Source organism: Bombus bifarius, unplaced genomic scaffold (assembly GCF_011952205.1).
Source record: "Bombus bifarius isolate JDL3187 unplaced genomic scaffold, Bbif_JDL3187 scf7180000008199, whole genome shotgun sequence".
NCBI lineage: Eukaryota > Metazoa > Arthropoda > Insecta > Hymenoptera > Apidae > Bombus > Bombus bifarius.
Genome location: NW_022884505.1, coordinates 1,897,246 through 1,923,403, shown reverse-complemented (window position 1 = coordinate 1,923,403; position 26,158 = coordinate 1,897,246). Strand labels below are relative to the sequence as shown.

Here is a 26,158-nt window from a genome sequence, read left to right as displayed (position 1 = left end):
TCGACACTCATCGATCATCCGTCTATAGCACACCTCCTCGTTTCGACTAACAACCGCGAGCCTTTTTTGAAGGTACCAAAACAAAAGCAACAGAATGGAGGAGTAGGGAAAAAAGGAGGTGTTCTGAAACCATCAGCCATCCTCGGAAACCATCGAATCCCCCATTCCATAAGCATAACGATGGTTGGAGGATCGTGCCACGTTCCATGACTCCTTTTTACTCGAGCGGAAGGGTCCTGCAGATTCAAGACGAACAAGGATCACTATATCGTGAGGGGGAGGGCAAATAGAGTGGGGAGCACGTAAGAATTATCCCTGAAGAGTCGAAACGGAGAAGAATGGGGAAAAGAGAAGACACCAAGAAGAGGATGGGCACCAAGTTGGTCGGTTGGTCTTGCCGACCCCCACCCTGTATATAAGCCTTCTTCTGCTGGCTACGTCTTCAGTCTTTCAGTTCGAACGGCACACTGCGTGTACAATACGAAGAGATCATCATCTGTACGAGACTGAGATCGTCGTGACGATGCCTTGCTAAACGGAAGCAACCGGTGCGTCAGGATGGTCGGCCGTGTGCGCGCCGCTTTCTTCAGCCTGGTACGTGTCCCATATACGCAGGACCACGAGTGCTACAAATTCTTTTCTATTCCTTTTCGCTTCTTTCTTCATCTTCTCTTCCTTTTTGACAGTCGAGTCAGTGAATTGCCGTAGTTAGGTAATTGTGAAACGGGATGTTGGTCAGAGAAACGTTACAACTCAATTTCGCTGCAAATAGAACGGTCGTGGATGTAGGTTCGTTGAGTTTGTCGAGAGTAGGCAAGGTGTTTTAGACGTTTTAGAGTTGGCAATCAGGTAGAAATGGATGAGATAATCGCGTGGGCTGAGTAGAATACCATTGACATGGATTGCTGCGTTTTGGTCCGATGGCCTTGTATGGAAATTATTTATTTGGCAAATCCTTTTGCAACGTCGAATCAGGTTGGGCAGACGCGACGAGGAAGTGTCGTTTTCGAAGTTGAAACGAGCTGTTGGAAACGTTGATTGTGATTTAGGTGTAGTTCGAGAAATGGGTAAACTGTACTCTAATTTTGTTTGGGTGCTCGACGAGCTTGAAATATTCGGAACACGATATATTACTCTGTGTAATAACGCGATCAAACTTTTGATGTTTTAAATTGATAGCGAATATCGATGGAATTAAAATGTTATCAACAAGTTCGTAATCGCAACACTACAAATTGTGTGTATGATTTATTCCATGTTACAATTAAACTTTTAATTGAAGCTTCCCTTTTTTTCGCGCTGATATGTGGAACGCGGGAACGATATTTATTAACTCGACGCAATTTCAATATTGAGTTCATTCTATTCGTTTCATAGGTTGCACGAGAAACAGAAAACGTGTCCTTTCATATGAACATTCTGCAATAATTCTCAAATTCTACGTATCCATTGAAATTTGCGCACGTACCTTCGTCTGCAACAAACTTTTCATCGTGTCTCATTCAATATAAAAATATGTTTGGAATATGTGAAGAAACTTCTAAACGGTCTAATAATTTTATGTTATTAAACGATAGATAAATAAAATAGAAATAGTGGGTGGTTAAAATATAAAAACAACGTGTGACTTGTACAATTTCAAATATTTCCTATCACGAACGTAAAATTAATCGATCGCACTATCGTTATTCAATAGATTTCAAATTATATAGAAATTCATTAGCGTACTAGCCACGAGTTGATTGAAATTGATTGATCATTAGTCAGACTGAAATAAAGCGTTTATCCGCGAATAATCTTTCACGGTAGCCGTCACTTAAATATAGCGATGATAGGCGTTTACATCTGCACGTTCTCTGGGATGAAAGCAAAGAGATTCACGCCACGTCGCGACGAAGTACCAACGAATTACGAAATAAAGGCATACGTTTATTCGACTGCAAATAGAAAATCGCAACCAACAATCGGGTCGGCAATCATTCTCTTGCACTGCACCCAATGTAACGCTCGTTACTTCCAACACACTTCCGCTTATGTTTAGAAAAAACAAAAGAAAAATCAACCTTTAATCCTTATCAACTCGTCAAAGTCAAAATATTCTCCGCATAGCATTTAATATTCGTATCCCGGTAGAATGATTTAATTTTTAGATTTCTTACTCTATACGTTACCTATTTTTTTTTTTTGGGAAATAATATAGATCATTTCCTTTATCGAGTATTCCTAGTGCAATTTCCATCGACTCTCGCCAATTAAATAATTCTCATCAATCAAATAACTCTCATAGTATAGATTAATTAAAAACATACAAATAGTATTTCAATTATGCGCAGAAATTATTCACAGTGGTTGCGAAAACAATTTCAAGAATTATTTAATCTCGATCGGAAGCCTCTAACGAATTTTCAAGAATATCACGTGGAAATTAATTATTCCGCTTACGTGTACGAGTAGGGATTCGAAGAGGAATGTTTCAAGGTCATTAAACCTTGCGCAGATAACAGAGGTTCGGTTATACATTTGAAATGCGTCGGACGTAGTTACACGCGAATCGAAGCGAATGACGATTGCACCATCATATAATATAATAGGCCGGTATCGCGATGGTCGATGCTCGTGGCGCGGAGTTTCATTGATCTTGGCACTCGCACGCCAATGTCGTTGCACTACATTTCATTCATAACTCTCAATGCCGCGGGAGTAACGCTATTATGCTCGCGTGTAATCCCGTGGTTCGTTCGAGCGTGACGCATAACGATGCATTCGAACGCGTATCGGTCGCCAGTCATCGAGATGACCCCTGCTATCCGACGCATCATTGTCTCTCAGGGTATAAATTATATAAGTAAGCTGCGACTACTTGCGTACAAACGATGGAACAACCGCGAAACGAACGATCGACGATCGCGATAAAGACATTGAATCAGAGTTTTGGTATATGGAACGTTTAGGGACTTGTCAACGAATCGACGAAGAATCTGTCTCATTAACGTGCATAATTATTCGCGAGTTTTAGAATAAAAAGAGGATATTTGAGAGGAATACCAAAGATAGAAAGCACTAGTAGCTGTGGTATTGAATAAAAAAAATTGTGATTTGGAATTTAATAGAAGATGAATTAAGAGAGATGGAACAAAGATTTGAAGAAATACTTTTCAAATAAATGAAAAATCGGTATCGTTTGTTTACGACAGAATTAGATAATCGTAGAGATTGAAAAAATGGGATTCTTTAATTTAGAAATTAGATTCGATCTTTTCAACGAGTCTCCGATATTGATGGTAGACGGGCGATAACTATAGGGTTCTAAGTGCACAAATACAGAGGAGATGGATAGGTACAGGGGGCTGGGGAAAAAGAAAGGGCTTGTGAAATAATAGCCGGTCAATGGTTAGCAGAAGATCTGCTCATCTGTCGGGAGAACTTCGAATAAGGCTTCTTCTATCGAAAGTCTGGCAATGATTGACGACTACCGGTTGAACTATAGGCTGCTCCGGCTCTATCTTCAATCTCTAGAAATTATCTTCAGATGCAATCCGTTTGTACTGTTTACAAATCCGGCGAGATACAGCGTTTAACGCTTTGATACGGCTAGTTAAATACAAAAGCTCAGCTAATTTGTTCCGGTCCGCAGCTGCCCGTTTACTGCGCTTCTGCGATAGTACGTTGCAAATTTGCAAATTCGTCTGGCCGCCAATTTCTTGCAAATTTTTGACTCCCTGAACGGTGCATCGACTCTTCCACGAAATAGATAATCTTTATCTATCAGATATCTATTAACAGATAACCCCTTTACCTTCTTTGTACAGTGGTTCACGAAGATATTTGAACACATATCACAGAAACCCTCGATGTGTATATCGTACGTGTTACGTAAAACGTCTTGATTAGTACTCTAACGAGACACGAGTCTCATGGTTTTATCAATAAAGTTTGAAAGTTTATCAATAAAAAAAATTAGCATTGACGAAGGTCCCCAATGAATATCCAGGTTTATCAATACGATGGTTAATTGATTACTTAAACTTAACTTTCGTGATCATTGCGAAATACGTGTACATTTGTACTTTAGTGAATATCTTCTCATTTTTACATACGTATATCCTACTTTTGCATTTGTTTCAAACTTAACGAACATAATCATGATAATCCAGTCTCATAACGGTGCTAATGAAATTTCACAATGTTTCGTACATAATGTATTCGGTGAAAGATGTCTACGAGTGTTCGAATACTTTCAAGAACCCGTGTATCTCTATTGAAACGTTACAAAAAAGGGTTTAATAAGAATTAAAAACCGCGACGTCTGTCAGACGAGTAAATTTTAATTAACCAGATGTAGGGGGAATTTTTTTGCGGCAGAGATAATTCCCTTGGCGAGAAGATCCTATTTGAAAGACATTTAAACGATGTGTAAACGTGCTGAGAGTACAAAGGGAGTAAGTTTGCACACGCACCTGACCACAATCGTCATTTAATCCTGGATAGAATTGAAAGTTTCGTCGAACTCGTTGTCATAGTCACGAGGTGGTGCAATGAGATATACCAGCCACCCTAAGGTAAAAGGTAATTTGCAAACGCGTTTAACTGCCGATTCGTCGTAACTGCCTCGCAAACAGACGGATCTTTAATGAAACGACATACGACGCTCGTCACGAGCTCCGACTACTTGGCTAAATAACACAGATTTCAAAAGGCTACCCTCTCACGTGGAAACTTTTCTAAAAGCTGATACCCTGAGGTAATAATTATGTTTTATGATTTATTGAATGCTTGATCGTCGATACGCTCACGTTCACAATTACCCTTTACCTTCGTCGTTAGGTCTTCTAGCTAAATATCATGCAATATCTTCCATATAATCGTAACTCACGATGGAAATTATTTCGCGAATGTACGCAAGATTCGATTGCTCGGGTCAAGAGTATAATCGTTGTAAAGTGTGATTGAAATTGAGCACAGCAGGTGTTTAAATGAAATTGCAGTCGGTTTAAAAGCACGGCGAGGAATTCTGAAATTAAAGTTTGATTCGCGTAGAAAATCGCAGCTAAAACGTAACAAACAATAAACCACGTTATTTTCTCTTAAATTTCTAGAGCTAAAACCGACTGAAATTGTTACTTCGGGCATCATTTTTTTTTCTTTTTTTTTTTTTATTTGTGTTTAATTACACTGGCAGCTCTGAAAATTACAAAGCAAATGGAAAAGTAAAAGGATTTGCATGTGCCCAGGGAAATACATAAAGAGCAATAACGTGAATTGCAAGCGAAAAGCAAAATTATTATTTAATAATGCTTGCCTATATCGAAATTAAATAGTTGAAAAACCATAATCGTTCCTTTCAATGCGATGCGAAAGTTCACTAAATGCCGTACAACTTGTCTAAGAATTTATATATTAATGTAATCAGTAAAACATAATGTTGGTACGCGATGCATTAAGCAACTCGTTGCAACTCAGTTGTGAAAGACGCGCGCAAGGAACAATGTTTAAAGGTTAGACAGCAAGAAAGTCTTGTTTGAGGAGCACGTGTATCGGCCACGCTGATTTTGCCACAATGTCCTTTTCGATTAATTTCCCCGCAGGATTTTACTTGGCCTCTTATGTTTTCGATATGCAGAAAGATTGAAGTTACAAATTCACAGAGAGAACATGACTCAGGCTTTCAGAAAATGGTCTGTGTCCAATCAGGGAACAATGACATAGAAAGCAAGTGTTACAAAGCAAGATGGTAACGTTACGAATATGCTAATGATTCAATCAGATTTCTATTTCGGGTTTATCTGGGAGAAAATAGATAGAAAATGTGAAAGTACTGTGCAACGATCGAAAGTTGCATCACTGGGAATATTTTGGAACAGATACCACGGGAATAGAAATTTTGTTTTCTTTTTAAATAGTGGCAGATCCTCAGAGAGAGCTTTCTTCTGACAATTTGCTGAATATTGTTGCTTACTGATACAATCGATAATAATTTACCGATCAGATACTTTGGTGATTTTTAACCAGCTCATGAAAACCAGACAAACATTTTGTAACTTCCATATACATTTTCAAGTTCGTTTCAAACATTATCGATACAATCTTAATAGTCGTGTTTCACCATAGTGCTAACGAAATTTCAAAAAGTTCTATATAACACGCATGATATATTCGTGAAAGGTTTCTATAATCGAGGTAACGTCACCATTAGAAAGAAGCTAGGAAAAAATATTCTAAAACAAATATGAAAAGTATTCGATTTCTGGTGTTTCAATTAAAAAAGTTTCTTTCTATTCCTTTGTTGTTCAATTTTCCACGTGCTAGGCAGTATGTGATAAATTAATTCGCGTTTTGTCTGATTTTACATTAGAAGAAACCACAAAGCCGCAACAAACACCGTCGAACCCTCGCACACTTGTTGCCACGACCTCCGCAACGGGCTGACAATGAATCCGTGTAGATCCTATCGAGCTAACTTTCTTTTCGTAATCCTCCCAATAATGCAAACCGCCTCCATCTGGTTTCGGTAATATCCCGGTTGGCCTTCTGATATTAAATTGCTTTTCTCCCGCAACCGGCCATTGTTTCCACGAACAATTAGTACGATTACGTTGATGAACGAAGGAAAAGAAGGAGGGAGATTAAGTGTCGCGTACAGTGTCGGTTGCGAGACCACCGAGTTATCTTGATTTTTGGAACAACGATCCCTCGATGTTTCGAGGATCGGATAGAACGATTCCCGTGAAGCACGCAACCTGCGAGCATCCACGTAATCGATCGCAATACAAATCGTACAATACGATATCGATGTTTGAGCATTGCAATTCAAACACCATTCGGATATTATTGATATTAAGCAAATATTTAATCAAATTATCAAAATACAATATCAATCAATATATCAAATACAATTATTCATCAATGCTGCACACAACTTCGACCGATCGATGTATTTAAGTCAGTTGCAACTTATTTAATTGCATCTCTTTTAATTATATCTATGACTATCTTTTAATATCTCACCTAACCTACCTGACCAATCTATTTGAATCTCCTTCGACTTACTTGAACCGCAGTGTCAGCCATTCAAACTCAACGAAACAATAGAAATGTTACTTTATCTAATATCGAAAACTTCTTTCATCCTTATCATTTAATCCCTCCCCTGGAAATAATCACTAAGTTCATTCCTCTTCTAATATCTATAAATCGATTCCTCTTTCTACGATTATCATTCCTACTCGAATTGCCAATCAATTCTTATCAATCTCGCTTCGGTCTTATGTGTCCTATGTGTTCAACGATTCGAGTTCGTTCGGCCATGAATTTCGCACGAACCAGGCCGGCTGAACTTTCTCCGAATAGAAAACGATCTGAATGATCCTAAACTCGGCTGTGCGCGCGTATCTGCTCGAATCGATGCGGCCAAACCGTAAGATAAACGATCGCCAGGCCAGAGGCCTGGCTCCAAGCGATATCGACGTTCCATTACGCAACTCGTCGCTGACTTTCACTGAATGCTATGATGCGCCGATTCGTGTTTCGCGACACAGAGGCCACCGTCCAACCTCGGGCCGATTCATCACGCGATATACATTATACAGGGGTTGATCGGTTTTACCACCCCGTAGGCGATCGCGCATCAAATTATTAGGAAGATTAATTGATACGATAGATAGGCAAATGGGTCCGTGTGAAGAAAGAATGTTTGTTTTAATGTTAGATCTTTGATACAAACGTAAAATACGATTTTAAAGATACGTTCGTCTTTTAAAGCAGAAGTATAATACATGCCAAGGGATGTGCAATTTAACGACTGTTCGTTGTGAAAGATTTCAGTGGAACTGATTCAAACGAATTTCGTTATTTTGTAATTGAATTAGAAATGTAGGAATTTTTGGTATTGCGTAAAGATTTAAATTTATCCATGTAGGAAAGATAGGTGCTCGGAGTATCCGAACTAAAATTAAACCTTATTTTAATGTCTGATACACGAGCATATACGGTCGGCCTCGAAGATATTCGGATAGTAGTATAACTTTTAAGATAAAACAGCAGATAAAACAGCAAGAATGCTATGTGGTATATCGAAGTGTATAGATTCAGAAGGTAAAGAATTTGTGGCTTAGAGCAAACCGTTGTTTAAATATTTTAAAGAAACGTTGGGGAAAAAGTGAATTTTCGTGTCGCGAAAAATGGTAATTGTCTGATAGTCCTTTTGTTCAATAGCACGGTTTTATCTGTATTTATCTCGGATACAGAACGTAGAAGTCAAAGTTATGCTAATGTTCGATTATTTTCAAAACCAACTGTATACACAGTTAAGAACAAGTGCAAAGTGTAAACAGCAATGTTAAATATAAAGACTCTAACTGCTGATGGAAATTCCTGTCTCGGGGAAATCCTTCCGATGACGGTACGATTTGTTCGATATATGCATTTTCTGTTTCTTCTCTTTGATTAGTGACTTAGATTTTTAGTGACTTGACAAAAAAAAGAAGAGAATCATGTCGAGTTACGTAAAGATATGAGTAACGTGTGGAACAGAATACGAGTAATGTAGGAAATGAATTTGCACAAAGAGTATCGATTTCTGCTAATTGTCCCTCGTTTAGTGGAATTTTTCTGTCACAGGATTACGAGAGCTTGTATGTAATTATTTTCTGTTGGAGCATGTGAACGAGAGATCGTTGCGTTCTCTTTATGGGGATCACGTTAAGACAATAATCGACTTTATTCTCTTCTCTAGTATCTTTCTACCGTGATCCAATTATTATTAATTATGTAGTTTCTCAAATGAGACATCATTATACATCTTCTTTCTCTTTGCTATATTAAGTATTACAGTACTACTATTATTATGATATTATCTACAATATTAATTATTGATTTTAAATCTTCGTAACTTCAAAATTTCTCTTTCAAATTTTCTTCAGGAAATAATTATATTTCACTCTTCTCTTTTATTTAACTTATATTTAACTATATATACAATATATATACATATACATTGCTTCATGAAAATACTTGAACACAAAATATTTATGGAAAATTTTCATGTCCATATGGTATACGTTTTAAAATTTCATTAACACTGTAATGAGATAGCACTGCCAGGATCATATCGGAAAAATTGGAAGCAACTGTCAAAGTTTATATAAAGATTACATATACAAAGGAATTGTACAAGCGTTCGAACACAGGCTGTTCGCGAGCCTATGTCCATAAGTACGAAAAGTTGTAAATAATTAACCGACTTTGTTAATGAAATTTTCACCTTTGAAACAAACTATATGCATATTAAAATCAGACCCACGATACGAAAGATAAGATAGAAGAATTAATAATTAATAAGGATGTTCCACGCGAGAAGATTATAGATACACATATTTACGGACTTGTTTTTACGTCCCTCGAGTTTCTACCTGTCATAATGATTATACACCGCAAAAACGCAACATCTGTATGCAAATGACAGAGTAAATGAAAACGGAGAACGGGACGAACGTGAATAGAGTAGCGCGTTTCGTGGTACATACGAGCGATTATGCAATCGACGGCCGCAATCTTTTCAGCCGATCGTTCTTTTTTTCTCAGAGAGAAGAAATTGTAACCATTATGCGTTCACACGCTTTAATTAACGATATCTGTCGAGACTTAATAAGATTTCGAACATCTTACATACGCTTGTAATTTTCTCATAACCGTGTTACACGATTCTCTGTTTTCATTTTGCAATATTCCGGCTATCCGCCCGCGAACACAAGTCACGGATGATATCGTTGTGTTATTTCTCTTCCACAGAGATCGCCTGTGTGTACACGATCGAGCTTGTTACGAGATTGTCACGTGAAAATCGGTTTAAGCGATGTTGATATTATCGGTAAACGCTATCGCGCTTCAAAGCCTATTATTTCTTTCTTATGCAAAAAGGTTTTCCATCGATCAGAAAATACTTGATTAAGAGAACGGATTAAAAACGTGGAAATGAAAGAATTCTTTTTAGACGAATTATACTTTTCAAAGCCCTCTAGCCTTTTATAACTTCACCTTTGACTTTTGCTTAAATCCACTCATGACGTTTACCCACGCGTACGTAATTTTGCCCAACGATAATTAATCTATATTTCCCTCCACTGTTTCGGTACAATATATCACACGAATTTGCTGCACGTTTAAACAAATCAGAATTTAACGCGGCGAACGCATACTGTGCGTAAGTTTTGCGCGTAATCGTTCACGCAACAAAGGTCTTAGAGCCGCTTGCAAATAAAAGGCTACGCATATGGAAGTGACGAATGGGCACAATTTCTTACCTTGAACCACGATGGCTCGACGTTCTGGTCCAAGTATCTCTTCGTTACTCGCGGTGTTCTCATTTTCAAGAAGTCGTCAGCCAGGCACTCGCGGCCACGATTTAAAAATGTGCTATTTAAAAACGCAAACACCAGTCACCCACTGAAACCAAACGAAACGAATTCGTGTTAAACGATCGTTTATATGCCTCAGATACTATTTGCGATGCTGCTTCATTTAACCACCGACTCGATTAAAAGCTAGCTTTCGTTTTCAATTTTCGATACTCGAGGTCGACCAGGAACGCCATACTCTGTCTGGCAATCGTACCAAAAATAAATCTGCACGATCCAACGAGTAGAAAGGAAATTAACGTTTCAATCACGACACGAGATATAGAAAAGATCGCGTATAATGGCCAATACTGTTCGACTTTATGCGATGCCGCGTGATAGTGTTATCAGAACAAGCGACCAAGTACGACTAACCGCGTTCGTTTTGCTACCAAATCGACTACCTCAGATCAAATCGGAATTTAATACGAAAGTCGAATGAAATTTTCCACTTTGATATTCCCAGTTTCCTACGCGAAGAATCGTTTCGCGTGATATTTAAGAGGATAGTTCGGGCGAGATGAGATTTCCACAAAAATGTACTTTTCTTATTTGCGTCGCTTTTCTAACGAACAGATGGTGTACGATGAATAAACCAAGAAAGTTTTTATACGTATAAATAATCGAATTTTTATAGCATTTTTTATGCCTGTATCCTCCAGTGTACTGATATATATGAGGCCGAGTTATCTGATTACCAATGACTCAGAAAACGAAAGTTTCACGGAGGAGGATTCGTATCGAAGGTAATAAAACAGTTCGATACGAAACGGAACAAATAGAACGCGTAACGAAGCTACGAATTTATGAATTGTCGTGAACTTTTACGGTTGTTCGTCCGGCCCTTGACTTGTAATTCTCAATTATCAATCATCAATGTCATTGAGAATTTATTTTATTGACAGAGCCATATGAATTTATCGCTATGAATTTTATGACTGATTGCATCTTCACCGTGCGATGAGAAAACGAATCCCAATCGCCTTTCCCATTGTAAAGTTCTCGTGGAAAAACCAGGTAATAAACGGGTAACTATTTTGCCGCGTAATAATATAATAACTAATTATAGCGTGATTTGACGGATAACAAATTATCGGCAAATAGTTCATTTTTATTCAATTTTTTTTTTTTACATTTTTATCAAATTTTTAACAATTTTTACAATTTATAAAATTTCCTCGTCGGAATTTACCTGTTTCGTTAATAAATTCGTTGTTTTTCTGCAAAAGGATATACAGATCGTTGTTGCTTTTAATCATCACGAAAGATTTCTTACTTTTAACGTATGGAATACCATTTTAAGGGATCGACGACCGTCTCGATCGGCCGGGACAATCCTCGTCACGTGGATATTCATACGGATCCACGTTTCTTCGCCTGAAAATCATACGTATAATTTCAGATGCCCTATTCGATAAACACCGCTTCATCTTTCGATAATCTGCATTCGTTTACGTGCCATTTCATCGCTGTTCCGTGGATAATCTCTAATACTCGGTTTTACGATGCTGACACCGCATCGAGAATTATAATTAGGTTTTTAACGGCAATTCATAGCGAGACTGGATCTATCGATTTACAGATAATTTAAGAGGTTTCGGATTATCATCTTGAAAGAAAAAATACATAGTTTACAGGACAAGTTATCGCAAGGGAAGACGACAGGGAAAATGTAATAACTTTTTGCTTGATAGCTAATCGAAGTATTTTAATATGAGACTAATCATTTTCAATGTAATCTTAAACGTGATTATTTATCGTTCTCGAGATACAAATACCGAAACTATCACGCTGCATATTTACCATATGAATATTTATTAAACAGTAGTTACTCGTAATAATATTTTTCCCTCGGGAAATAACTTCGCGCGCACCTAACATTCAAAATCAACAACAGCGAATCGCGATGAAAGCAACAGGGACGCAGAATAAACAATCCGAAATACGTACATCGAAACGATATTCGCCAATGTACACATATGTATAACTCTCTCTTATTCGCAAAAATTTCAACCACCTCGGACGAATTCGTCTTTCGTCCTTTAATACACTAGTGAGAAAATCGCCCCCTCCTATCGCAGCTCGTGTCTACAAATTCAAAAGCGTATGGCGTTCTATGAAGATAATTTTACCATATCCAGAGCACATCAACGAAAAGACAGAAAAGAAAAAAGAAAACAAAAAGTGTACTCGAGTGTCTCATCACGGCGCAAACGAAATTTCAACATATTTTACATGACACACGCATCGAACTTCTTTACAATTGTCCGAGTACTTTTGTGACCTGTGATTTCCTTAGCGAAACATTCGTTTCGATCGACCGGACCACGATCGATCAACTGCCTTTCGCGCGTTCTCGGACGTCCTCGAGTCCCCCGCGAAATCTTCACCGGTTCCCAATGTGGGTTTATGTCCGTGTGTATCCTGAAGACGTCTGAGCGACGCGACACGATGTTAATCTTGACAGCCGGTGAGGCGCGTAAACGCGGATGGTTACTGCCTGGGGTTCGATCCTTGATTTACCATTGTCCACTAAAATATCGCGCCGGCACGAATACCAGAGGGATTAACAGGCGACGTTTGATTCACGGCGCAGGGCAGGTCGAGCGTTGGCATATATTAACCTTTCCCACCACACACGAAGGACTGTATATACAGAAGGCGAGATATGGCGAAGAGATGGTCGGGAAGAAGAGCTACTCGGGATCTCACTTTCCCTTTTCGTAGGTGGAACGATACGGCTGTCTGACATCATCGATCACGCGGCAAAGAACGTCCTAGCAGGATACGAGCGATCGTGCCACTTTTCACAACGATCTAGGTCGACCTCGTGCCGAACAAGATGTTTCGCGATCGAATGCTCGCGCTTTCAGAGTCCAGACGACCTCTTCGTTTATTATTCATGGGTGAAACTACGTGGTTGTACGCGACCATTGATTTCTCGTACTCGTCAAGGAGGAGCGAACCTGCCGAGTCAATTTGCTTTCGCAGCCTGTTCGATCGACGTGGATTGGAACGCGGGGCGAGAAAGGGTTCGCGATTTGCAAGGCGTGGAAAGAAAGCGATACGCGTCACTTGTCAAATTTAGAAACCACTTTTACCAATGATCAGATGTTATCGTACATCTCTCAAACGTATATTAAATCGTTTTTATATTTGACGTCGACTATCGTAGATGTTGTACGTTTTGGAATGTTTGATTTGACGCGTTGTCGCGGAAATATCAGAATGGAAATACGATCGGAGATCGATGGTACCAACGTCCTTGATACCATTAAGAATATGCTGGAACTAGTTCGTATATGCATAAACAGTTTCTATAAATGAATATTTTCACGGAGATTATCGTTCGGTTGGTGATCGATGGTCTTAGGATTTCTTAATAATAGCTGGATCGATAAGGTGAAATTCCAGAAAATGCATCATTCTTTCCATCAATCTTCTATCTAATCGATTCAACGGCACATTCCTCGATCGTCGTATTACGACGCTTAGGAATGGAAAGCCTGGCAAATTTTATGCAAAATAAGCAAAAGAAAATAAACGTTTTTTAATCAGCTATTTTTTTATACGTACCGTCTTACCGCGAAGGCTCACGCGACCCATTGCTCAATGCCAATTTGTATCTGTTTCATTTCGTTATTGACTTATTACATCGCGTGCATAAATCATAGCTTTCTAGCTGAAATCAGTGATTAGAGCTTAGCAAGGTATCATTAATCTGATTGAATAGGACTGTCAAAAATACTTGTGAAGAATAAAGTAGCGTTTCAATTGCCTTTCATGTGGGTGGAACCCGTAACTAAGCAACCATCAATCATGATTACGAACATAAGTTGATAATTCTAAGCGTGTTTTAACGTCACGAACGAGAAGATGCGTGTTATAACAAACGTCTCTATTAACTGGCTACCCTTTCAAACGCTTTGATACACAACAAGTGTGGCTTGCAATGATTAGAACGTTGGGACAATTCATAGCAAAAGTTAAGAAAGATTTATCTGAAATTAGAGTTTTGTAGAGAATTAGAATCTTGTCGTCTCGTTGAAGTATACGTTTGCAACGAATGTCTTGTATTTTCTACTCGTAACTTCTTTCCCAGCCATTATATCTAACTTCGATATTTCTTAAACACCGTAAAAATGCTCGTAGACCAATAACCAGATCACACATAAATCGAATGAAAATTGGAAATCGAACGAAAGTAATGGAAAGTCGTATCTTTTCGAACCTATAACGCGAATAATAATTCCTCTTCGCTATCGATCCGCAATAACCGATAAATACGCAAGCAAACAACGTGAATCTAAACTCGTTCGGTAGGATCGGCCGAGGTATCGCGCAGAAACTGCTTCGAAATTTCACTTTCGGTTGACACGAGTGGGCGTTGATAAACAGGACAGGATTCGCGTAATGGAATATTCGGATAATCTACTTAAACGAAAATATCCACTTTCAATTTACTAATTAAAGTTTTAATGAAAAATTATGAGTTTAATTATTAGTTATTTAACGTTAAATAAGACCAGCGTCTCGTTTGCCTGGGATAGTTTTCTTTAGCATAAAGATAATCTGCTCTTATCCGTAGCTTCGATAAAATATAATTTTCGATCAATTATTCCTATTAATGAAAATCGCAATGTTTGCTTTGGTAATGAATCGACTCGTTCCATCTGATCTCTTTAACGTTCAAATTCTGAAAAATATTTCTGTTACGATTATACCGTAATATATTTTTACTTCGTCTCCGTGAAAGTCTCCATCGTCTAACCGATATTTTGCATTCCTTTAAGCTCCTGAAGCTTAGTTTCATTATACTCGGGGTACCTTTGTTTCTGTATCCTTTAAGCTTCACTAAGCGGTGCTTAAACAATTTCTTAATCGCAACGCGTAGAAACCATAATTTAATAACAACGTGTATAGCGCGAAGAGCACATAAAGCAGAAATATCTCGTTAAATCATCGTCCATACAAAATTAACATGTTAATTGTCGCATTGTTATCTCACTGTACCACCGTAACATCGTCGAAGGTAACGAAGCAGCTTCGCCACAAAGTCGAAGGAAGTCCACTATCGCTACGACGAGCGTAGAGCAATAAAAATGATTCTTATAATCATTACGAATAAATCTTCATGAATAAAAAGACATTTTTTGTCCTTTTACTACGCATATCACGTCCGATGATCGTTTAGTGGTTTCAGGGTATAATAAAAAAAAAAAATGACGCACTGTGACTGCAATAGCGCCAATAGTAGTAATACGAACGTCCAAGCAGAAGCAATAAATTTGGACGATTTTTATCCTTTGACTGTGGCTTGTCGACGTAAATCGTACAAGCCTCATTGACCTCATTATTTTGAAATAAAATTTCTTCGGGGAAGAAGCACTCGAAGTGTAAAACGTTATAAGGATTGCCGACGTTCCTGAGATGTTTATCGTTCCACTGAGGAACACGATGATGTTCCATTGAAAGATTACGCGACTTTATTTTTTAATTATCCTAAACTGCAACGCGAACGAAAAAGGCTTTTTTAGCATTAAGCACGTGGAAGTAATTACAGGACTCAGTAAGTTGACTTTTAGAGTATAAGAAGATCAAACGTTATTGTTAGTGACAAAAAAGGAGCGAAATTCTAGATCTATCTAGATATTAATCTAATCTAGATATTTCTGGTTTATATTAGGAAACATCAGAATAAAGAATGTGTATAAACTTATTGAAATTTTTAAAGTCAGAAATGAATCAAAGCCCAGGGGCAATAAAAAATTAGATTTTGTATGTCATTTTCAGCTATGCCTATATAACTAATTTATGACGAAAGAAAATTTAAAAAATTGAAATATATAAATATGTTACCTAACTGATTGTTTAAAATCAAAAGGGAACTAATTTTTAGAATAAAATGTAGTTGCATGGTTTCAGCAAGCATATTTCTGAACTTCAAGCGGTCGACTTGACATTTAAGATGACGAGACGATCTGTTAGTGAATCTTTGCTAAGCTTTTAAAAGGTGAACAAGATTAGTCCAGCTAAAGTCCACCTAGCGAAAAACAAGTTGGCTAATTTCGTGCTTAATTATCGTTCCTGATTAATTGATCATATAGTGTGAGTTACAAGCGTATTAGAATAACAAACTGTATTATTTATAGCTTTCTACTGATTTATAATCAGCCTTCTAAAACCCAGTGTCATAACTATATACTTTACAAAATAAAATGCAAACGAATACTGTAATAATAAAACACAATTTTTTTACTAATTAATCGTAAATTCATCTGCAATAGGTGATTGCCACATCTCTGTTGCAATACACACAGCAACAAGGAAGCAGGCAGAGTAGAGAAGTAATATTGAACATCAGTGACGAGCAGAAAATTCAATACCTAAATCAAGATTTCTATTCGAGTGAGTATATAGTTATTGATGACAGCATATTGGAGAATCGTTTCGTACATATTTGAATATATTATTATTCTTCTTATCAGATGCATATAATTATGGTTATGAAGTAAGTCCCAACGGGCAATTTCATCACGAGGTACGCGGTCCAGACGACATCACGTATGGATGCTATGGATATATTGATCCATTTGGAAAGCTGAAAACAACGTTCTACATCAGCGATGGTTGGGGATATCGAGTTGTTCAACCAGGAAACTCGGTTGAATTGTTCCTTCATGAACACGAACATCACCACGAAGATGACACAGGACAACATCATCAGGAACATGATGATCATCACGATCATCATGGGGTGATTACAGAATGGGCAAATCTGTATTTCCCAGAAATATGTAGACAATTCGATGGAACGGGTTCAGGATCAAGCGTCATACCAATACCAGGTAAATCACTATTCATATAAATAACAAACAAACAAGTCAAGTTCGACACCAAAACACTAACATTAAATAACACAAAGGCCCAAGCACAAATCATTCAATCATAGGTGGAACACTGACATAACCAGGTAAAATACAGAATCCACCAAAACAACCGGAATACCCGAATAACCCTGGTATGCACAACATGAGAGAATGGCAAACGTCGATACTGTCCGAAACATACAACACGCGACGAAAGAATACTAGTACGAAAATTTTAAAAAGATCCATAACAAATACAAAAATTTCATTTACAGGATATCCCGGAATGCCGGAAACACCGTCACAACCAGGATATCCAGGCAAACCAGGAACTCCAGGTATACCTGGCACGCCTGGTACACCTGGAACGCCAGGACAACCTGGATATCCTGGAACACCACCACAACCTGGCACTCCTGGCACACCTGGAACGCCAGGGCAACCCGGCTACCCTGGAAAACCACCACAACCCGGATACCCAGGCACACCTGGAACACCTGGTACACCGGGAACACCAGGGTATCCTGGAACACCACCCCAACCTGGATACCCAGGTAAACCCGGAACACCTGGCACTCCTGGCACACCTGGAACGCCAGGGCAACCCGGCTACCCTGGAACACCACCACAACCCGGATACCCAGGCACACCTGGAACACCCGGTACACCGGGAACACCAGGGTATCCTGGAACACCACCCCAACCTGGATACCCAGGTAAACCCGGAACACCTGGCACTCCTGGCACACCTGGAACGCCAGGAAAACCCGGCTACCCTGGAACACCACCACAACCCGGATACCCAGGCACACCTGGAACACCTGGTACACCGGGAACACCAGGGTATCCTGGAACACCACCCCAACCTGGATACCCAGGTAAACCCGGAACACCTGGCACTCCTGGCACACCTGGAACGCCAGGAAAACCCGGCTACCCTGGAACACCACCACAACCCGGATACCCAGGCACACCTGGAACACCTGGTACACCGGGAACACCAGGGTATCCTGGAACACCACCCCAACCTGGATACCCAGGTAAACCCGGAACACCTGGCAGTCCTGGCACACCTGGAACGCCAGGGCAACCCGGCTACCCTGGAACACCACCACAACCCGGATACCCAGGCACACCAGGAACACCTGGTACACCGGGAACACCAGGGTATCCTGGAACACCACCGCAACCCGGATATCCAGGCACACCAGGAACACCTGGTACACCGGGAACACCGGGATATCCTGGGACACCACCCCAACCAGGATACCCAGGTAAACCCGGAACACCTGGCACTCCTGGCACACCCGGAACGCCAGGAAAACCCGGCCATCCTGGAACACCACCACAACCTGGAAGCCCCGGCACACCTGGCACCCCTGGCACACCTGGTACACCAGGACAACCCGGCTACCCTGGAACACCACCCCAACCTGGATACCCAGGTAAACCCGGAACACCTGGCACTCCTGGCACTCCTGGAACGCCAGGACAACCCGGCTATCCTGGAACACCACCACAGCCCGGCACTCCTGGCACACCTGGAACGCCAGGACAACCCGGCTATCCTGGAAAACCACCACAACCCGGATACCCAGGCACACCTGGCACGCCTGGTACACCGGGAACACCGGGATATCCTGGGACAGCACCCCAACCAGGATACCCAGGTAAACCCGGAACACCTGGCACTCCTGGCACACCTGGAACGCCAGGACAACCCGGCCATCCTGGAACACCACCACAGCCCGGATACCCAGGCACGCCTGGCATACCTGGAACGCCAGGACAACCCGGATATCCTGGAACGCCGCCACAACCTGGATACCCAGGTAAGCCTGGCACACCTGGCACACCTGGCACGCCTGGTACACCGGGAACACCGGGAACACCGGGATATCCTGGGACACCACCCCAACCAGGATACCCAGGTAAACCCGGAACACCTGGCACTCCTGGCACACCTGGAACGCCAGGACAACCCGGCCATCCTGGAACACCACCACAGCCCGGATACCCAGGCACGCCTGGCATACCTGGAACGCCAGGACAACCCGGATATCCTGGAACGCCGCCACAACCTGGATACCCAGGTAAGCCTGGCACACCTGGCACACCTGGCACGCCTGGTACACCGGGAACACCGGGAACACCGGGATATCCTGGGACACCACCCCAACCAGGATACCCAGGTAAACCCGGAACACCTGGCACTCCTGGCACACCTGGAACGCCAGGACAACCCGGCCATCCTGGAACACCACCACAGCCCGGATACCCAGGCACGCCTGGCATACCTGGAACGCCAGGACAACCCGGATATCCCGGAACGCCGCCACAACCTGGATACCCAGGTAAGCCTGGCACACCTGGCACACCTGGAGCACCTGGTACACCGGGAACACCGGGATATCCTGGAACACCACCCCAGCCTGGATACCCAGGTAAGCCCGGAACACCTGGCACTCCTGGCGCACCTGGAACGCCAGGACAACCCGGCCATCCTGGAACACCACCACAACCTGGAAGCCCCGGCACACCTGGCACTCCTGGCACACCTGGTACACCAGGACAACCCGGCTACCCTGGAACACCTCCCCAACCTGGATACCCAGGTAAACCCGGAACAACTGGCACTCCTGGCACACCTGGAACGCCAGGACAACCCGGCTATCCTGGAAAACCACCACAACCCGGATACCCAGGCACACCTGGCACGCCTGGTACGCCCGGAACTCCAGGGCAACCTGGTTACCCCGGAAAACCACCACAACCTGGATACCCAGGCACACCTGGCACGCCTGGTACACCGGGAACACCGGGAACGCCAGGAAAACCAGGCTACCCCGGAAAACCATCGCAGCCTGGATACCCAGGCACACCTGGCACGCCCGGAACTCCAGGGCAACCCGGTTACCCCGGAAAACCACCACAACCTGGATACCCAGGCACACCTGGCATGCCTGGACACCCGGGCAAACCTGGAACACCTGGCACTCCTGGCACACCTGGAAAGCCAGGACAGCCCGGACATCCTGGAACGCCACCTCAACCAGGACACCCCGGCACACCCGGCACGCCTGGTACACCAGGAACGCCAGGACAGCCCGGCTACCCCGGAAAACCGCCACACCCTGGAAGTCCCGGCACACCTGGCACACCTGGCACGCCTGCTACACCAGGGACGCCAGGACAACCCGGCTACCCCGGAAAACCGCCACACCCTGGTAGTCCCGGCACACCTGGTACGCCTGGTACACCTGGAACGCCAGGACAACCTAGCTATCCAGGAACACCACCTCAGCCTGGATACCCAGGCAAACCAGGAACACCTGGCACACCTGGCACACCTGGGACGCCAGGACAACCTGGCTATCCTGGAACACCGTCTCTGCCTGGATACCCGGGCAAACCTGGAACACCTGGCACTCCTGGCACACCTGGAACGCCAGGAAAACCCGGCTACCCTGGAACACCACCACAACCTGGATACCCAGGCAAACCCGGAACACCCGGCACTCCTGGCACACCCGGAACGCCAGGACAACCCGGCTACCCTGGGACGCCACCACAACCCGGATACCCAGGCACACCTGGCACACCTGGAACGCCAGGACAACCCGGCTATCCCGGAACACCGCCGCAACCTGGATACCCAGGCAAACCCGGAACACCCGGCACTCCTGGCACACCCGGAACGCCAGGACAACCCGGCTACCCTGGGACGCCACCACAACCCGGATACCCAGGCACACCTGGCACACCTGGAACGCCAGGACAACCCGGCTATCCCGGAACACCGCCGCAACCTGGATACCCAGGTAAACCCGGAACACCTGGCACACCTGGCACACCTGGCACACCTGGAACGCCAGGACAACCCGGTTATCCTGGAACTCCACCTCAACCCGGATACCCAGGCATACCTGGAACACCCGGGACACCGGGAACACCGGTATATCCTGGAACACCACCCCAACCTGGATACCCAGGTAAACCCGGAACACCTGGAACACCTGGTACACCCGGAACGCCAGCACAACCCGGCTACCCTGGGACGCCACCTCAACCTGGATATCCTGGAACGCCACCACAACCCGGATACCCAGGCACACCTGGAACACCCGGTACACCGGGAACCCCGGGATATCCTGGAACACCACCCCAACCTGGATACCCAGGTAAACCCGGAACACCTGGCATACCTGGCACACCTGGGACGCCAGGGCAACCCGGCTACCCTGGAACACCACCACAACCCGGGTACCCAGGCACACCTGGAACACCTGGTACACCGGGAACACCAGGGTATCCTGGAACACCACCCCAACCTGGATACCCAGGTAAACCCGGAACACCTGGCACTCCTGGCACACCTGGAACGCCAGGAAAACCCGGCTACCCTGGAACACCACCACAACCCGGATACCCAGGCACACCTGGAACACCCGGTACACCGGGAACACCGGGATATCCTGGAACACCACCCCAACCTGGATACCCAGGTAAACCCGGAACACCTGGCACACCTGGCACACCTGGGACGCCAGGACAACCCGGCTATCCTGGAACACCACCACAACCTGGAAGCCCCGGCACACCTGGCACACCTGGCACACCTGGAACGCCAGGACAACCCGGCTATCCTGGAACACCACCACAACCCGGATACCCAGGCACACCTGGGGCACCTGGAACGCCTGGTACACCGGGAACTCCCGGATATCCTGGAACACCACCTCAACCTGGTACGCCAGGACAACCCGTCTTCCCCGGAAAACCGTCTCAACCTGGAGGCCCTGGCACGCCTGGTACTCCCGGTACACCGGGTATACCAGGAACACCAGGCTACCCTGGTACGCCGCCGCAACCTGGATATCCCGGAACGCCTGGAATACCTGGTGGCCCAGCACAACCAGGCTATCCTGGTGCACCAGGAAGACCGGGCAAACCTGGGAAACCTGCCAAACCCGGGAAACCTGCGAAACCTGGGAAACCTGGCGTCCCAGCAATTCCAGAACAACCACCATATCCTGGTTCATCCGAAACTCCAGAAACTCCCGGCATACCATATCCACCGCCATATCCACCATCTCCGGAATATCCTGGCTCTCCTGGTATTCCTGGAGCTCCTGGATTGCCTGGAACACCCGGAATACCAGGTAAACCTGGCAGGCCTAGCAAACCTGGCAAACCTGGCAAACCGAGTAAGCCTGGACATCCATCACATCCTGGTTACCCCGGAAGTCCCGGTTCACCAGGTAGACCCGGTCATCCTGGTTCTCCTGGTACGCCAGGATATCCTGGCACCCCCGGCACGCCAGGAACTCCTGGAATACCCGGAGCTCCACCAATACCTCCACAGCCAGATTATCCCGGTATTCCCGGGACGCCCGGAATTCCCGGAACACCCGGAACTCCACCAATACCTCCTCAACCAGGTTATCCCGGCACCCCCGGCACGCCAGGAACTCCAGCAATACCTGGAACTCCACCAGTACCTCCACAACCAGGTTATCCCGGTATCCCCGGTGCGCCAGGAATTCCCGGAACACCCGGAACTCCACCAGTACCTCCACAACCAGGTTATCCCGGTATCCCCGGTGCGCCAGGAATTCCCGGAACACCCGGAACTCCACCAATACCTCCTCAACCAGGTTATCCCGGCACCCCCGGTACACCAGGAACTCCAGCAATACCTGGAACTCCACCAGTACCGCCACAACCAGGTTATCCCGGTATCCCTGGTACACCAGGAATTCCCGGAACACCCGGAACTCCTCCAGTACCTCCACAACCAGGTTATCCCGGTATCCCCGGTACACCAGGAACTCCTGGAACACCCGGCACTCCGTCAATACCTCCACAGCCAGGTTATCCCGGTATCCCTGGTACACCAGGAATTCCCGGAACACCCGGAACTCCACCAATACCTCCACAGCCAGGTTATCCCGGCACCCCCGGTACGCCAGGAATTCCCGGAACACCCGGAACACCCGGAACTCCACCAATACCTCCACAACCAGGTTATCCCGGTATCCCTGGTAGACCAGGAACTCCTGGAACACCCGGAACTCCACCAATACCTCCACAACCAGGTTATCCCGGTACCCCCGGTACGCCAGGAACTCCTGGAATACCAGGTATACCTGGAAAACCTGGTAAACCTGGCAAGCCGGGTAGGCCGGGACAGCCTGGGATACCTGGGGTCCCACCTGTCCCACCGCAACCAGGATACCCTGGAACACCGCCGTATCCAGAGGTCCCTGGAAAGCCTGGGAAGCCTGGACATCATGGACATCCCGGATCATCAACTCCAGGTATGTACATTTTAAATCTCCATGTTGAACTTAGCAAATGAGTAGAATTTCTAGTATAATAGAAATATTTGGTTCATTTTTTATTAATATATATTCCACTAAAATTATAAATTTTTTTCTGTTGTTTCAGATCAGCCTCCGTATCCCCCATATCCAGGATATCCTCCCGGGCATGAAGGCCCAATTGGTGGTGTAGGTCCAGATGGTCCCAATGGTCCATGGCCCAATGGTCCGGATGGTCCTCAAGGACCAAGCGGTCCAGGTGGACCAGGCGGGCCAGGAGGCCCTGAAGGTGGAATTGGAGGAATAGGAGGTATAGGTGGCGATGGCCCTCCTGGTCCAGATGGTCCATGGCCGACAGGTTCGCCCGGCCCAGATGGGCCATGGCCTGGTGATCCCGACTACGTGCCTGGAGCTCACCCAACAATTCGTCCACACTACGAAGGACCAATTAAGATTCAATATCCCATCAAATATTACGAAGCTACGACGCCAACCTCTTACGTTTATCCGTTGTATGGACAGAAGCAAGTAGAACGGTTAACCTCTAACTCTAAGTTCGAATTGAAATATTTCAATAATGAAACTTCGAATGAAGGCTACGAAAAGAACGTCGAATCTACAACGTTTACATATCCAAGCAAGATAAGCGGTCCCATAGGAGTGAAGGATGCATATATAGACTCGCAGTTGGGAAATCGATCCCAGAGACCCGGCTATCAGACAGGACAAGTGAACCAAAATGCGGACGAAATTAATTCTTTGCTGCAAACGCAACGAAAGGAATTGCGTAAATACACAGAACAGGAAGACCGAAATAACTACGAAGATCTTAAGAAAATTGTATCGCCAATTCCTCAAACTGTTTACGACGGAGTGGGTGGTCCTACCACTAGTGCGAAGTACTCCAGCCGAGAAAGATTGCAGCAGGGCTCTCGCGAGAATCGTAAATATCCGCAACAAGTGACGAAATTGAGCGAACCGGTGATTCGAATAGAAACGAGCCCCGAAGAAAATACCGCCGCGCTTATCAAACAGGTAAACCAATTATCCGAAAAATCTAGCGAACCGAGCTTCGAGTTCGCTGCGATCGGTGTTCAGCCACCGAATCCGATCAATATCAAGCCCTACGATCAGTCTGTAGGGCCAGACCCTGAAACCTGTCCCTGTTACCTTGTCGAGCCTGGAAACGATACAGTCAAAACCACCAGCACGACATCCATTCCTCTCATTGGTCAGCTTGGCTTCATTCCAGTAGTATTTGTACCATACTGTCCGGGCAACGACGAGACGGACAGCGAAAACATGAAAGACATGTTCCCCTCTGCAATGCCTGTCCCATATGCATGCGACACGTGCGGCTTGCAAACCGGGAAAATCGAAACGAAGCTTCTCAGCGTGAATCAGCTTGGCAATATAGAGAATCTTCGCGAGGCGTTGCGGCAAGCAAAACTTGGCTTTTTAAATGTTTCAGCACGGCGTCGGACGGAAAGGAGGGGGGCGAAGAGTCGGCACGTCAAGTGAAGAGTGCGATTGCGATTCACGGATTTTAGTTCGTCACTCGGCTACAGGGACAGCCGAGAATTTCCGCGGGAACGGTTCGTAAAACGGAGAAACACTGCCCGTCCGTCAGCTGCTGGACAGCTGAAGGATGGCCAAAGAGAGACACGATCGAAAACCAACGAGAAAAATCATCATTGTCTCGCAATGGGTAACCATAATCTGTACGTTCTTACAGGATTAGGTGGAAGCTGACAGAGTGAAAGTAACGGATCGTGGTACTTAGAACGATCGACTATGGTTATCCAGAGGTAGCGTACTGGCTAGCGTACATAACAGTTTTGCATTTTCGTTCTTAACTTTTTTCTCTTTTAACACGGATGATAATTTATGGGACAGTTTTTAATCATTAAACCTGGAATACAAGACGTTACTGTTTGTTGCAGCGACGGGGACAGCGAAACGAAACTGGAATACAGTTTCTAGAATCGTTTCCGCGAGCAGTAAATTATGTTTTATAAAAATTCAGGATACGTAAGGATTAATGCAGGATAAAGTATTCGATGTTTGTCATCTCACAGAGACACATACGTAAAGCAAACCTTTGTATTATCGTCGAATTCGAATGTTTCCGTAGTTCTCCCTCTTCGTAGTTATAACGATGCAAAAAATATCTTTAGTTTACCTTTTAGTTATAATACATCATCTATTATTTAATTTCAAGGATACTATTTCGTTTCGCTCGATGTTGATTGCGTAAAAAGTTATAAACTGTCTGATATTTAATTGTATTTTCGTTTAAAGATCTTCTTTCGACTTAATTTGTATAAACATCGTGAGAAATGGAATCATCCACTGTATTCTCGTGTTTAACGTATGCTTGAGGTTAAATATTGATCGTACAAGTGCTAATACGTACTATAATTTTTATTGAGCACGTACAGAACTGTCGCCACGGATAGACAAATTCTTAAGGATCAATCTTTTTCCAAAAAGTGTAGGGTTTAAGGTACGTGGAATACTTCACGCGAATAATTAATTAAACTTCGTATTTAACTGTACATGCTCGATATCTTAA

At 43.9% G+C, this 26,158-nt stretch overlaps 1 protein-coding gene across 1 annotated transcript; it reads left to right on the top strand.

Annotated features, from left to right (window-relative positions):
* Positions 1-459: 459 nt before the first annotated feature.
* On the top strand, positions 460-25,743 carry LOC117210337 (collagen alpha-5(IV) chain-like). Its single transcript, XM_033453278.1, has 9 exons — positions 460-594; positions 16,679-16,799; positions 16,880-17,239; positions 17,536-17,941; positions 18,968-19,614; positions 19,831-21,180; positions 21,253-23,580; positions 23,711-24,618; positions 25,055-25,743. The coding sequence occupies exons 1-9, from the start codon at positions 559-561 to the stop codon at positions 25,184-25,186; spliced, it is 6,288 nt and encodes a 2,095-aa protein (XP_033309169.1). The 5' UTR covers positions 460-558; the 3' UTR covers positions 25,187-25,743.
* The last annotated feature ends 415 nt before the right edge of the window (positions 25,744-26,158 follow it).